The sequence below is a fragment of the Pseudorca crassidens genome, chromosome 1 (genome assembly GCF_039906515.1).
Source record: "Pseudorca crassidens isolate mPseCra1 chromosome 1, mPseCra1.hap1, whole genome shotgun sequence".
Classification (NCBI taxonomy): domain Eukaryota; kingdom Metazoa; phylum Chordata; class Mammalia; order Artiodactyla; family Delphinidae; genus Pseudorca; species Pseudorca crassidens.
In genome coordinates, this window is record NC_090296.1 from 148606067 (window position 1) to 148622248 (window position 16182).

Sequence of the window (16182 nt, forward strand, 5' to 3'; positions counted from 1 at the left end):
TAGATCTCAGAACAGTCAGAGGGAAACCAACACTCCCCCATCCTTCCACAGTTTCTCCTCCTCTGCACACCCCAGGTGCTCCCCCAGGGCCAGGACTGGGGCGAGGCAAGCGAGGCACCAGGCTGCCAAACTTAGAGGCACACTCTCAGGGTCACACCGACCCTGCATTCCCACAGCCCCAAGAGTGAGCACCTCCTTAAATTTGACCCCTGGATACCTCACTTGCTTCACCCAGCCCCAGAACCCCACGCAAAAAACTTCCACCTTTCTCCGTTTAAAAAAAAACAACTCTCACAAATATCAACTCATGTAAAGAAACACCAACTCATTTTATATATAGTCAAATAAGAAATGCATCTAGGAACTTCCCTGGCAGTCCAGTGGTTAAGACTCTGTGCTTCCACTGCAGGGGGCCCAGGTTTGATCCCTGGTCGGGGAACTAAGATCCCACATGCCACATGTCATGACCACAAAAAAAAAAAAAAAAAAAAAAAAAAAAAGAAGGAAATGCATGTGGAGTTGCAAAGGGCATTTTTATGGAAACACACATCTCCCATGTGGTTGATCCATATTTTCTCTTTTGTGTCTCAGCCAAACCGTGCTTAGCAGAATCTCAACACGGTCTATCAAAGAGCTGCCCCTAAAAATGAAACTTGCCGGGGATAAAACTTCAGCTCTCAGGTGTCAGCGTTTATTCATTCAAGTAACAGGCTTAGGACCAGAGCACACTGTCCCCAGGTGATGGCAGTAGCTCAGCCATGGCCCAAAGGATTAGCAGTGATACCTACATCATTCCCCAGCCCCACCCCCAAGAATAGTACAGCAAGTCCCCTACACACGAACTTCAAGTTGAGAGCTTTCAAAGATGCGAACATGCCCCTGTATGCCAGCTGTTGTACTGTACTACTGCACTTTTCAAGGTACTGTACTATAAGATTAGAAATGTTTTCTTTACTTTTTGTTTTTTTTTATGTATTATTTGTGTGTGTTTGTTTGTTTTTGTGCATTATTTTATAATAGTATTATAAACCTATTCCAATACAGTACTATATAGCCCATTGTGTTCGTTGGGGACCTAGGCTAACTTTGTTGGACTTACAAACAAATTGGACTCACAAACGCCCTCTCGGAATGGAACCCGTTCATATGTAGGGGACTTAACTGTATTTGTTACTCCTTCCTGTAAATCCAAAACAAACATATGGTTATCATTTATATTTTAGGCAAGATCTGAAGATAAGAAAAAGGTTGCCCAGATGGTAGAAGGTAAGTACAAACAAAAATTCCCGATGTCTCAGTTGGTGAGCACTTTAAAAAAAACGGCAGTTTAAGGTTCATCACAAATAAACATTCCTACTCAACTGTGGTTTTCACAATTAACTAGACACAATAAAAATCTAGGGATATAAATGTTGGTTTATATCTATAATTTTTACATCAGACCCAGACCTGTGAATAACCCCAAAACACATCTGAAATCACAAGGAAGTATTGAAGTAGGAGAGAAAAAGAAGCACAGAAATCTGAAGAAAACCCATAAGAACATCTTGGCCTTATTCACTTTTGTGTACTTCCTCTCAATGGCCCATTTTTTCCTTGCAAGCCCCCCTCCCCAGTTCTCTGCCCCTTAGGTCATGTTCTCTCTGTCCCTGCCTGCAGAGTAATACCAGGTGGGCAGGTCCAGCCATGAAAACAGATTCCCTAGTATGAAATCCAAACCCAACGGGCACACTTCTTCCCATCTTCCCCAGCAGCACCTGGACACACTTGTTCCCATCTGGGCTCATTGAGGGAAAAGGAAAGAGCCTCCCTGTAGAAAGAATGATCATACAAGGAGCACAAGTCTGGTGTGGGCTGAAGGGAGGGGAAAGTGGGCAGGTGCAGCTCAAAGGAAACACGTCTGCCACTTGGAGCCACTAATAAGATCAGTGGGCAACGGCAAAATGGCATACGTAGTCCATACTCTTCCTCAGAAAATAAACAAAAATGAGACCCAAAAAGGCTTTGCGGACCAACTCCTTTGTCTGCTTCAATGCAGAGCTAAGTGGGAGGGATGTGTTTCCTTCCAAGAAAATGCCTGAGTAAGAGTCATGAGGCCTAAGGGTTGTGTTTGCTCCATCCACTTCCTCAGAGAGCCAGCCTACAGATAAAAACTGCTATGGAAAGTGACATGTGTACACTGCTATATTTAAAATAGATAAGCAACAAAGACCTACTGGATAGCACAGGGAACTCTGCTCAGTGTTCTGTAACGACCTAAATGGGAAAAGGATTTGAAAAAGAATAGATACATGTACATGCGTAACTGAATCACTGTGCTGTACACCTGAAACTAACACAGCACTGTTAATCAACTATATTCCAGTATCAAATAAAAAATTTAAAAAAACCGCTATGGAAAGAGACTGCAGCTCATGTTATAAAATTCCACTGTAATTATCAAATATTATTTGCCAATGAAGCATAATTAAGTTTAGTTCAGGTTGCCTTCAAAAACTAGGAACTTTCTCAGGATAACAATATTGTCATCTAATGTCTTTCAAGCCCAAGACCACACTTTTTTTCAGAATGCTCTGTGAACTGTTTCCAAAAAATCATAATTATCATCTAAGCTTCATCGTATCCATTGTATAGATAAAGAACCAGAGCCCCAAATCTGGTGAATAATCCACTTTGCTCATGGGGGCATCAGATGGTGCATGTGTAAAGCCTCGGGGTTCATCTGATTCCTCCTACGCTCCCTGCCAGCTCCAACTCTCAGTGAAGAAATGATTTGAATTACGAAATGTTTGTCACCCATGGGGTCAGGAGTATCTGCAAGTGCACACAACTGTTTGTGGACCCACCTGTTGGAAGTCAGGACACTTGCAGCGAAACCAACCTGAGCGTGTCCCCCCTCAGCTTGTCTTCCCCTCACGCTCTCTCTTCCTGCAGCCCGCATCCAAACCCAAGACGACAGCACCAAGAGGTTTCCAAAGGACAGCGATTTCGGCAACCAGCTGTCCTCGGCTCACTCGGCGACACCTCAAAACAATGGCAATGTGGTCAATTTCGACTCATCGAGCAGCATGAGTAGCAGAGTGGAGACCATCACCCAGCCCATGCCCCCGAGTCCCCAGCCAGGACCCCGCAATCCCAGCTTGCCTCTTCCTGGCATCTCCAGATCCGGGCACAACTCTACCAGGTGAGTTAACTGCAGCTCGGCAGGAAATCTGCCTCCTGGGTAATACTTACCAGTGATGGTCCAGAGCCATAAAGAGCAGGATAAAAAGCCATTAGGGAAGCTGAAATGTTAGGGACAGCAACGGATAAGGAAGGATTAGGTGATGAGGAGAAGCAGGAGACCAGAGCATTATTTTCCCATCGAGAAGAACACAGGTCTCTCAGAGCAGAGGAGACTGTCCCCGTCATCCAGACCTGATGGAGCGTTTTAGAAGGATAAAAATTCGTTCTTATTTTTGTTGTGTTTATTTCCAAATAGAAAATAAAGTTATAGTTCAGTTTTTGTGCATCAAACAAAACAAAACAAAACAAAAAAACCATGAGGGCTTCAAAGGCCCTAACAGGTTCAGGAAGTGAGAGCCATTAAATTCCATTTCTTCCCGAAGGCCACAAGGCCATTTCTGCCTGTTGACATCTGCTGTTGAGAAGAAATCAGGGGACAAAGTTTGTCAAACAGGACAAATTCTTCCTCCTCGGCCTTCTGCCATATAACCTATAAGCAAACCTTCCTGCCAACCTAGGGTATTTATTTCTATCGCCTAAGAAAAGAAAATGCCTTAAAAAAATTTTTTTTTCCATTGGGGACCTGGTTTAATGAATAGAGGGATTAATTGTAATTAGAATATTATTGTTTGCTTGTCAATGGCAACAACACTCTAACTCAAAAAAGTCCAAATTAGCATAATCCAAACACGTTTGTATTGTAAAGAATTCTCTAGTATTAAATCAACAAACTTTCATTGAGAATCAACTCTATTGCACTCTCTGGGATGGATACTACAGATTAATCAGAAACATCTCTGCCTCCAAGAGTTGAAAGTATAGTGAGAGAAGGATGTAGTTAAATATTAGATAATGTGAGCAATGCTATGCTTCTGTGATAAACAGTATGTTTTCAGAGGACAAGGGGGATTGAGATAAAGTCTACATGGAGAATGCATCAATATTTCTTAGGAGAAATTATATTGGACTTGGACCTTAAAAACTAAGTAAGAGCTCACCGAATGGAGAAGAATCAAGAATGTACCATAGGGCTTCCCTGGTGACGCAGTGGTTGAGAGTCTGCCTGCCGATGCAGGGGACACGGGTTCGTGCCCCGGTCCGGGAAGATCCCACGTGCCGCGGAGCGGCTGGGTCCGTGAGCCATGGCCGCTGAGCCTGTGCGTCCAGAGCCTCTGCTCCGCAACGGGAGAGGCCACAACAGTGAGAGGCCCGCGTACCGCAAAAAAAAAAAAAAAAAAAAAAAAAGAATGTACCATAGTGTTGAGTAATAAACTGGTATCAACGAAAAGCCGTTTTTTAAAATTAAGACTTAAAAAAAACAACTCCTGTATTTCTGGGATAAACGACACTTGGTCACAGTGTACCATTCTTTTTATTTATTAAGAAAGAAACTAGAATATGTTCCAGAGCGTTCTTGGTTGGTAATAGACAGTATTGTCTAAGCCATATACCAGTTTTTTTTAAAAAAGTTTGCAGTTCTTGGTCAATTAAATCCCTCTATTAAAAGGAGACAATGACATGTGTCATAAAAAAAAACAAAAAAAGTGGTTACTCTGTGAGATGATGAGTGTGTGAATTAGCTTGACTGTGGTAATCATTTCACAATGGATACATATATTAAATCAAGTTGTACACATTAAACATATGCAGTTTTAATCTGTCAGTTATACTTCAATAAAGATGGGGAGGAAAAGGTCAATTACTATTCCACTGTCTAGATATGCTATGACTTATTTAACCAATCTCTATTTAATATTTTTTGGGGGGATATAGAAAGAATGTTATAAAGAAAACACAAAAAATTTAAAAATTAAAAACCAAAAAGAATAAATAAGAATGTACCATAGTGGAGAATAAGCATGAACAAAGGTATGACGTTATGAAGAAGTGAGGCATCTTCGGGAAATGACTGCAGAAAAGGGAGCCTGGAGGGAAGCCAGAGATGATGCTGGAAAGAAGTGTAATACAGACCACTAAGGCCTTTGAGTCTCTCTGGAGTTGGGACTTTATCTCTTCTTTTTTTTTTTTTTATTGAAGTATAGTTGATTTACACAGCAGTGTTAGTTTCAAGTGTACAGCACAGTGATTCAGTTATATAAACATGTATATACATATATATTCTTTTGCATATTCTTTTCCATTATAGGTTATTACGAGATACTGAATATATCAATAGTTCCCTGTACTATACAGTAGGACGTTGTTGTTTAAATTTTTTTTTATCTTTTATTTTTTCACTCCAGACTGGCTATATTATCGGCAAGATCTTTTATATTTTAGTTCCAGGCTGGCCAAGTTATGGGCAAGATCACTTCTGCATTTGTATGGGTCAATTATTTCAGTTGTACCTACACATAAGAAAGCAGTAGAGCCCTGCGTTCTTTTCAGGGAGGTAGGACATCTAGAAGGATGCACTGACCCTAACTTACATGGAGAATTATATCTGATCTGAATGTAACACAGTGAAAGCAATACAGGTAATATATAGGAGAGTTGTTTGGCAGGGATAAGGGGTGAGGTTGTTTTGTTTGTAAAAGCAATGACTAAGTGAACAAAGAATTCAAAATCTTGCTATATTAGGCGTTGTCTTCATGTATCTATTGGGCTTTGGTACGGAGGAGAGATTCCAATAGTCCTGGATAGGTGTCGACTGAAAAAAAAATGCACAACCTAAAATTTGAGAATTATGTTTTATTTGGTGGACTTACTGAGGACTATGACCTGGGACACAGCCTCTCAGATGGTTCTGAAGGACCGTTCCAAAGAAGGAGCTAGGAGATACAGCAGTTTTTGCTGAAAAAAAACCCACGTGGTTGAACATCAAAGCCTTACTGCTAATCACAAAAAGACAGACATTTCAAGTTAATGATTTTAGTGCTTTTCTATCTTCTAGGGAAATATGCAAGAGTCTGAGCTCATTGAAGTTATTTCTTTGATACACATCTTAACTATCTAGGGCCAGTATCTTGTTTTTCTCCATCCTGAATTCCCCGTAGGGGGCACCGTCACGGCAGCCGCAGTGACCGATGGCTTTACATCCTTTGTTCTCTGAAATGACAGGTGACATTCTTTGTCTACATAGGCTATGGGGAGGAAGTGTCCAAGAACCTGGACGGCTGCATGGCAGAGATAGTGAGGGGCAGTGTTCCCAGCGTGTGCTCCACAGTTCTTAGGCCCACTATATGCTCCTGGACAAAAGGAGGTCTCCATGATGAAATACACCAGCACAACGCTTTGCCCTCCATGGAGATTCACGGTGCACATCATTACGTTAAGGGTTCTGAAAATTCCAGCAGTAAAGAAATCTATTTAACCCAGTTCCCCGAAGCCTCCTGTGCATGCAACCCACTGGACACCCATTAGGAAATTTTTTTTTTTTTGTCCTCGCTGCACGGCATGGGGGATCTTAGTTCCCCTAGCAGGGATCATACCCGTGCCCCCTGCAGTGGAAGCACAGAGTCCTAACCACTGGACCAGTGGGAAATTCCCCACTGGACACCCAGTAACATTTCAGAACAAGTTTCAGTGGAAATGCAGAGAACTGCTGTTCTAGCTCGCAGTGCTGGGACAGCATAGGGGTCTGTGAGCAGCAACGCTGCAGGTGTTTAACCACCTCTGTCTTTCAGGTACCCACGTGGTCTGTGTGCAAGCACAAGTGATCTTTACAGGAAGAGACCCTGCACACCTGGAATGTTTACAAAGCGCATCGAAGACGTTCACTCAGAGCCTCTTTTCCGAAAAGACCTTCAGCAAATCGACCATGGATCAAGGGTCTCAGCTTTGGTGCCACGGGGTCATAGGTCCCGTGCCCCCAGATACTATATGGTTAATGAACGTGACCCTCACCAAGAAAACCATTCAACTTTCTGGCCAGAAAGACGTTTCAAGGTAGACATCTTTGGGGACGCTGTGGAGATGTACCCCAGGAACATGCAACAGTGTATTCCCTGGGCCTCTCCACAGCTCAGTGAAGAAGAGGAGGAGATGCAGAGGAGAAAAATGAGCAGACGGGCTTTCTACCCACGCTCCCTGACCGACCTCCACGGGGCTCCTCATTTTTATGTTGGCAAAAGTTTAGAAAGTCAGGCCCTGACTCCTGAGCTCCAGAGACGGACACATTACAAATCTTGGAATGATGGCATTGAGGGTCAGCTTGACCGGCCGATGTATGTGCATAAAAAGCCACGCTACCGGAATTTCCAACCCCCCCAGCACCCTCTGAAGCCCAGAGTCAAGGCCAAGTTCGAGCCATCCGTCACAGAATCTGATTCCATGTCGGCAGCATCCAGCAGTGACCAGCAGAACAGCAGCACCGACCAGTGTCTCCAGGTCACCCGCAGCCAGCCCAAGTTTCCGAGGTCTGCGGGCCAGTTTGGCAGGAGGAAGGCCATGTCTAGGCAGGAGCTGACCACAGATCTGAATGACCTGATTTGTTCAAATGTCTAGGGCCTTCTCCTGGCGTCCCATTCATAGAGATCAGAGGCCTATTGGAATGCCGTGTAGCGTGACAAGTGTATGGTCCCTCCCCTTCTGGGAAGAGAGACAAACACACCCAGTAGGTGAGATCAGTGGGGCATATCCAGGCGTGTGGCCTGCCGGCTGCGGCCCTGAGACCCACAGGGCTATGGCCCCCTAATCTACAACAACCATATACAAGTGTGCGGGTCTGTTTCCAGGGGGTCTCTTTGGGTCCAGCCACTTTAGGCCATCATTTCAGAAAACCTCAGTCCTTGACCTCCATTCAGGGTGACCCCAAATCACAGGCAAGCCAGACAGCTGATCCAATTACAGAAGACTCACCCCACGTGTCTGCCCTTGTCCTGAATCTTAGGAGTGGCCTGTTCGTATTGCAATGTTCTCTTTCAGCGTACAAAACTCAGTCCTCCCTGATAAACACCCCAAGATGAGGTGGCTGCCCTTAAAGATTTCACAGCGCTTAATTACTTAATTATTTCATATCAATAATCAGTTTAGTAATGACCAGAGTTACTAAAATTTACTGAGCGCTTACCATACTGTTTACCCAACTACCTATCTGTATTCATTAGTCAGGATACCTGGGTTGGAGGTAACAAAATCCCCAGGGTTTACTGGTTCCTTTAACTGGGAGGGTTGAGCATCAAACTGGCTTCAGGCTCGGTTGGACCCGGGTGTCAAACATCTTCAGGATTCTCTCTTTCACCTTTCAACTCTATGTCTGTTTGTTGACCTTGTTTTTCCTACTGCTGACCGGCTTCCTCCACGTGGTAGGTGGAGAAGGAATGCACAGCCACAGAAAATTCCAGGTTGATGGCATCCAGCCGGTGAGCCCCAGGGAAGGAACAGAGCTGTCCCTCCCCACTTGCCGTTATCTTCACCTTTATGGTCAATGCCTCTTTCACTGGCATATGCGGGGGTTTGGCAGCCATGAGCGTTCCGTGGTTAACCGGACGTGTACCCCTATTCCTATTTCCATGGTAACTTTTCGCTTTAAATTGTGTCTTTTAAGTTTTCCGTCTCCTCCAACAGACGGTGAGTGCCTTTGGGAGAGGAATGGTGTTTATTCATTTCTGCAGCCCCGGTACCTGACAGATAACAGATATTGTACTTGCTTTCTCCTGCTGCATAACAAACTTAGTGGCTTACAACAACACTCATTTATCATCTCAGTTTCCATGGCTTAGCTGGGTGCTCTGCTCAGCGTCTCAATCGAGGTGTCGGCCAGAGCTGACATCTCATCTGAGGCTAGGGTGTCACCTTCCGAGCTCATGTGCCTATTGGCAGAATTCATTTCCTTGAGGTTGTAAGACTGAGGCCCTCTGCTCCCAGAGGCTGCCCACATTTCCCTCCCACATGGCCCTCTCCATAACATGTCTCCTTGCATCTTCAAGGCCAGCAAGAGAGGGGTTCCTGAGCTTTGAATCTCTTTCTCCCGGCAAGATGTGGACTCTGTTTTAAAGGACTCACCTGATTAGGTCAGGCCCACCCAGAATAATCTCCTTTTGATTAATTCAGAGTTAATTGGTCAGAGACCTTAATTACATCTTCTAAATAACTTCACCTTTACCATATAACAGAACCTAATCATGGGAGTGAAATCTTATCAGATTCACAAGTTCAAACACACTCCACAGGAGATTTTATAGGAAATGTACACCAAGAGCAGGAATCCTGGGGGCCATCTCAGAATGCTGCCTATCCTAGGTACTTAATAAACATTAGTTGCATGTGAATGGATGGATGAATAAATAAATGGAGCGTCCTAATGAGTGAATCACGAATGACATGGTAACGGGATTATCTTCCAAGATCTACTGCTAATTCTAACCCCAAAGAAAAATCCAGTATATGTAATGCCATTTAAAAGTAGACGCAGATGAACACTCCTCCCCAAATTCATAAAAAAGTGTGCAGTATTTTCCAGTTGCTTGACAGTGCTTAATTACTTCATGTCATGACCTCCTGACCATGACAGATCCAGGAGGTTGTGCCTTGTTCAAGATGAAATGGTCTACATGCCACGGGAATGTCCTTTTGTAATACAGGTGCCCACAGGAGTTCCACGATGAGGGTATGCTCTTCTACATGCTTAGTCTGGGGCTGTTAGCCAAGCGCTCCCTGGGACATTGAAACATATTTTGGAAAAGCCTGGCCCTGCCTCCAGGCACCCGCAGGAGTACTTGTGTCTGTGTGAGAGCAGAGAGGATTCCATTAGGATTAGGGGACCAGCAGGCGCCGCAGCATTCCTAAGAAAACACGCGCTTTGCCAATACTTCTCCAGAGCTGCAGATACGTTCATCACCTTTCAGTGAGCAACATAGCTCACATGTACTCCAGCACTTAATATTCGGCTACGTCTTTTTGTTGGTCAGAATTTTCTTTTATTGAAGTGTTACAGAAAAGTATACAGATTATAACAGTATGGGATTGTTCTGTTCTTGAAACTTTTCTGTAGGGTTGAAAATATATTTATTTTATTATTTTTAAAAAATTTTTATTGGAGTATAGTTACTTGACAATGTTGTGTTAGTTTCTGCTGCACAACAAAGTGATGGGCTATGTCTTTAATTTAGAGAAATTTAAAAGATGCAGAAGAGCACAGAGACTAGAGTGACAAGGACCCATCCTCCCCCTGTGTCAACAGATGTTGAAATTTTATTTCCATCTAGTCATTTTGTTATTATTATTAAAGAAAACAGGACAGATGTCATCAGAAGCTACTCTAATCCCCACACTTAGTTTCATTCCCCTCAGGCTGCCAAGGCACGTGACACACAACACGGCGTGTGTCCGTTCAGCCAACTGTTTACAGCTATTCATGTTGTGTGTGTGCCTGTGTGTAAACATGTAGGTATACACATCCATAAACAATATGTAAGTATGTCTTACTTAAGTAAATGCTATTATACTGCACATATTGTACATATTTATGTTTCGGAGGTCTGTTGAAGACATATGCAGATCAAGCTCACTTGAGCTTGTAGTATTTCACCATTTGAATAAACTACATGATATTTATCCATTTCTTACTGATGGACGTCGAAGTCATTTCCACTTCTTTGCAGCTAAAAGCAATGTTGCACTAAACATCTTTTATACAGCTCTGTGGCCCATGTGCTCATGTTGACTTAGAAGTGGATACTGGTACTTTTTTTTCTTCATTTTAAAAGTTTTATTGAAATATAGTTGATTTACAATGTTGTGTTAGTTTCAGGTGTACAGCTATGTGATTCAGTTATACACACATACGCATACATATATATTCCTTTTTAGATTCTTTTCCATTATAGGTTATTACAAGCTATTGAGTATAGTTCCCTGTGCTATACAGTAGGTCCTTTTTGATTATCTATTTTATATGTAGTAGTGTGTATATTTTAATCCCAAACTCTTAATTTATCCCTCTACCCACTTCCCTTTATGGTAACCATAAGTTTCTTTTCTACGTCTGTGAGTCTATTTCCGTTTTGTAAATAAGTTCGTTTGTACGATTTTTTTAGATTCCACATATAAGTGATATCATATGATGTTTTCCTTTCTCTGTCTGCCTCTGTCTACAAGTGAACTTATCTACAAGACAGAAATAGAGTTACAAATGTAGAAAATAAACTTATGGTTAGCGGGGGTAAGGGGGGAGGGATAAATTAGGAATTTGGGATTAACAGATACACACTACTATACATAAAATAGATAAACAACAAGGACCTACTGTATAGCACAGGGAACTCTACTCAATAGCTTGTAATAACCTATAATGGAAAATATTCTGAATCACTGTGCTGTATACCTGAAACTAACACAACATTGTAAATTAACTATACTACAATCAAAAATACCCCAAAACTTCTCAGAAAAAAGCAGTCTGGTAAATATCTTAGCAACTTGAGGATGATTCTGTCACTCCTGTTTCTGAATTCGTGAATGCAGGAAACTCAGAAAAAAGTTTTCTACACACTTCTAGAAGACTAACTCCCTAGTCTGAGGTAGTAGTCCTGTTTTCCTGCCACTCTGTATGTGTGTGCTTTTGTGTTTTCCTCCTTTTTAGAGTTCGTAGGTTATTGTGTATGTGTTTTAATCTTTACCCATTTCACGGTAACCACTGCATATCCTTCTAGGAAGTAGGAATCGGTAAAGCATGAGTATAAATGTGACCTTCAGAAATAGAAACTGGGCGTGGTGTTTGCCACAGTTCTGCCACTTACTAGCTGTGTGGCCTTGGACACCCCACGTGATCCTCAGTTTCTTAACCTGTAAAGTGGGAATAGATGTTTCTACTTGTGAGGGTTAAATGACACAATACAGGTAAAGTGCTTCAGACAGTGGCTTACCGGTGAATACATAAATATATGTGTGCTCACAGACTCGATTCACCTAGCAGCTGCCTGAGCTAACTAAGTAAACACACATACAGTTCTTCATCAGTGACTAGGTAGAAAGCAAGTACTCCATTCAGGAGATTTTAGGATTGGAGCACTTGGACACTTGGGCCCATCCCCTTGATGGTCTGGCGGTGGTTTGGGTTAGAAGTCTCTGGGCCCCCTGCCACATACACACCTATTTAAAGTTCATCTAGGACTTCAGTGAGGTCTGCTTTGGACAACTGGCTGACTTGGAGGCCCGAGGACCTCATGGGTAGGATCTGATCAATGGAATCTACAGACGTCAGTTATTCCTTCTACTCTGTCAGCTCTGAACTGCAGCCTCAAGGAGATTGCTAAATAAAGAACCCAACGCAGGCTGGGCTGAGCAGCTCTGTGGGCAGCTCACACCCTCCCCGGCTCTAGCCATATGCTCACCCTGCCCTGTCCTGGCCTCCAGAGGCAAAACAGACCAGAGGCCTGCCTACAGCTGTCCCAACGTCACCCGTCTCCTGCTGCCAGTGTGTACAGGCCTCAGGGTTAAACAGTTTGCTTCTCCAAATATTTCATGTATACCCAGGACTGGCATTTTCTGGCAGCAAAGATTAAAGTCTCTTATAATGCTAGAAAAATTTTAAAACCCATGCTCCATTTTGTAAGTATAAAAATCTCTTAAGCATTCGATGTCTAACAAAAGTCGCTTTCTACAGCAAGACTTACTTTCCCGCAGCTTTGTTTTCATAGTGTTTTATCCCCAAACAAAATTCTAATAGGCTCCAGACTGAGAGGGTCCAGAGCTGCAGCTTTCTAGAAATATTCTACATTGAATTTTTATTTTATTTTTTTTGCGGTACGCGGGCCTCTCACTGTTGTGGCCTCTCCCGTTGCGGAGCACAGGCTCTGGATGCGCAGGCTCAGCGGCCATGGGTCACGGGCCCAGCCGCTCCACGGCATGTGGGATCTTCCCGGACTGGGGCACGAACCCGTGTCCCCTGCATCGGCAGGTAGACTCTCAACCATTGCGCCACCAGGGAAGCCCTACATTGAATTTTTTAATGGCGCTTTTTATTTTAATTTTTTAAATTAATTAATTTATTTATATTTTTAATTTTGGGCCACGTTGGGTCTTCGTTGCTGCATGTGGGCTATCTCTAGTTGCAGCAAGTGGGGGCCACTCTTCTTTGAGGTGCGCAGGCTTCTTATTGTGGTGGCTTCTCTTGTTGCAGAGCACCGGCCCTAGGCGCGTGGGCTTCAGTAGTTGTGGCACATGGGCTCAGCAGTTGTGGCTCGCGGGCTCTAGAGCGCAGGCTCAGTAGTTGCGGCGCACGGGCTTTGTTGCTGCGTGGCATGTGGGATCTTCCTGGACCAGGGCTCGAACCCGTGTCCCCTGCATTGGCAGACAGATTCTTAACCACCGTGCCACCAGGGAAGTCCCAATAACGCTTTTTAAATTTAAGCAAACCTACATGCTAGTAATTAATATATTAAGCAGTATATGATGATATAAAATGAAAAAGAAGTGTCCTGTGGCATTACCCCCTCCTGTTAATAGTTTATTCTATACCTTTCTAGAAGTAAATATTCCAAACCTATAGTACATGTATAAACATACATATGTATGTATAAACATACATAACATATATGTAAACATAAAAATATCATATATAAGCACATCTCTAGTTATTTCTCTTTCTCACTCAAGATATATGATATATATCATACTATGATACTATATATAAATATATACTTATTGTATGCCAAGCACCATTCTCATTGCTATTCATTTATTAAATCCTTTAACCCACATGTCAACCCTATGAGTTAGTACTACTAATGTTCTCATTTTCCAAATGAGGATGCAAAGGTCTGGAATGGTCAGTTATTCACCAAGGTCACAGCTAGTAAATGGTGACACTGGGATTTGAACCAGGGCACTCGGACTTGAGCCCTGACTCTTATTCTTATCTACAGTACTGCTGTCCTTCAATTTACATTTTTTAATATATATAGTGGATATTTTCCCTGTTAGTACACATATAAACATTTTATTTGGTGCGGGTAAGAATTTAAAAAATTTTAAGTTATTTTAAAGTTAAGCTTGAAAATACCATTTGTTTCCTTCATAGAGAGTGAATTGCTCTTGATTAAAATAGTCCACTCATATCCGCTCATACTTCTAGTTCCCTAGGCTCTGTTGAGTATTTCCTGTCTGTTCCAGCCCCACCTTTTTTCATCTGGGCCACACTATATTAATGGCTACATAATAATCTAATAAATGGATATCCTGTAACTTTGTTTAATCTATTGACAAACACTAGGTTGTTTCCAGTTGCAAGATCGATCTTATACATCTGTGTGCAGGAGTTGCTGGGTCAAAAAAAAAGTAAATTAAAATTTTAATACATGTTATTTTGCTCCCAGAAGGTTACATAAATTTACACTCTCACCCACAGAGCGTAAAAACAACTGTATAAAGTTGTATAAAAACAACTGTTTCTCCATATACTCACCAACACGGAATTAACCGCTGTCAGATTTGTCAGCCTCTTGTTTGTCCTCTGTTTGTCCTCTGAGGGACAAATCTCTTCAGATCTGTCCCTCAGATAGGTGTAAAAAGTGTCCCCTTGTTTTAAGTTTTAATTCCTTAACTATGGGGGTGGTTCTGCATCTTCTCATATCCATGTTAGCCATGCTAATTTATTTTTCTGCAACGTGTCTGTTCATATCTGATGCGTTCTTTTGGTCTGTTGGGTTATTTGAAAATGACTTAGTGATTTGTAAGAGCACTTGGTACATTAAGAAAACTTCCTTCTAGTTAAAATACGCTCTAATTTTTCCCTCAGACTATGATCTGACTTTTTATGAGATTTTGATGTGCTTAATTTTTTAACCATGGTTAACTTATTGGTCCTTTTTTTTTTTTTAATGGATCCAAGGTACATTCACATGCATTTCTTCACTTGCCTATCACAGTGGCATGGGGAGACATTCATTATGGTCCCATTTCACCTACAAGCAAACAGGCTAAGTGACTTGCTCAAAAGCACACGGCAAAGTGTGGGTGAAACCAGGTCTAGAACTTGGACTCCCTAATTCCCCATCCGGCTTCTTAACACCTGGCAGCCCATCACATCTTCCAAAAGGGGGTTTCAAGTAGTCATTTTCTTTACACCATTTTTTTTCAAACCTTTAAATGAAATAATAAGCACACACAACAGAAAATACAAACTGATCTCAGTGTTGACGTTTTCAAATATTTAGTTGGTTATAGCGCTGAAGAGGAGGATAGGATAGGAGGCTGGAGGGGTGTGACCCCCCCACTCACCCTCCAAGGTAGATGCCACCCAGAGGCACAGAACCCTGCGACCTCTTATCTGGAGCCCAGCTCTCTCCCAGATGCCAGCGTATCCCACTGTCTCCCGGACATCACATAGAGGTCTTTCAGGCACCTCCAACTGAACGTGCCCAGAACTGAACGCACCATGTTCCCCCTCCAGCCTGTCTTGTCCCCAGCTCAGCTAAGCCACCCGTGGCTCAAGCCATAAGGTGGGAGTCACGATGCTTCCTGCTCCTCCGGCCTCCACCATCTGTCACAGAGATCTCTACGTTCTACCTTCTAAGCACTTTACGAGGGGTCCTCTTCTCTCCACCCCCACCACCCAGCCCCTGCTCCAGGCCACCCCCATCTCTCTCACTATCGCTGCAGCTTCCTAACGGGCCTCCCAGTCTCTACGCTCATTCCCTCTTGCACCCCTGCAACAGCCGCCCTAGAAAGGTATTTCGGATGGAAATTTCTCCATCTTCCCGCCTGGCTGAAAGCCTCTGTGCATTCAACACAGAAGTCCACGCTCCTTACACAAGTCTACGACGCTGCGCACCACCTGGCCCGGCCCACTTGGCTCTCCACCACTGGCCTTCTCAAGTTCCGGAGTCCCAGAGCCCCTCCCTGAGCTGGGACGGGCGAAAAGCAGGTTCTGCAGGACCGTGCGGGGCGCGCCTCGGACCCGTCGGGGCGGAGGGCGTCCTGCAGTGACTGGCCGGTGATCTCCGACCCTGCCAATCTCAGAGAGGGGCAGGGTCTGTCTGATGGTCTAGGCCAATCCTAGAGCGGGGGCGGGGC

General features: G+C 43.4%; 1 protein-coding gene and 1 long non-coding RNA gene across 2 annotated transcripts in view; one reads left to right on the forward strand and one right to left on the reverse strand.

Moving 5' to 3' along the window:
* TMC3 (transmembrane channel like 3) overlaps positions 1-7671 on the forward strand; it is a 44377-nt gene extending 36706 nt beyond the window's left edge. The window contains exons 20-22 of the mRNA XM_067698509.1: positions 1224-1266; positions 2935-3184; positions 6852-7671. Coding sequence (XP_067554610.1) covers positions 1224-1266; positions 2935-3184; positions 6852-7671 — 1113 coding nt within the window. The remainder of the gene's footprint in view (positions 1-1223; positions 1267-2934; positions 3185-6851) is intronic.
* Positions 7672-10008: 2337 nt separating this feature from the next.
* Positions 10009-16108, reverse strand: LOC137202645 (uncharacterized). Its single transcript, XR_010932750.1, has 3 exons — positions 15919-16108; positions 14573-14806; positions 10009-13449 (listed from the first exon to the last, which is right to left on the reverse strand). It is a non-coding gene; the product is annotated as an uncharacterized lncRNA (long non-coding RNA).
* Between the last annotated feature and the right edge of the window lie 74 nt (positions 16109-16182).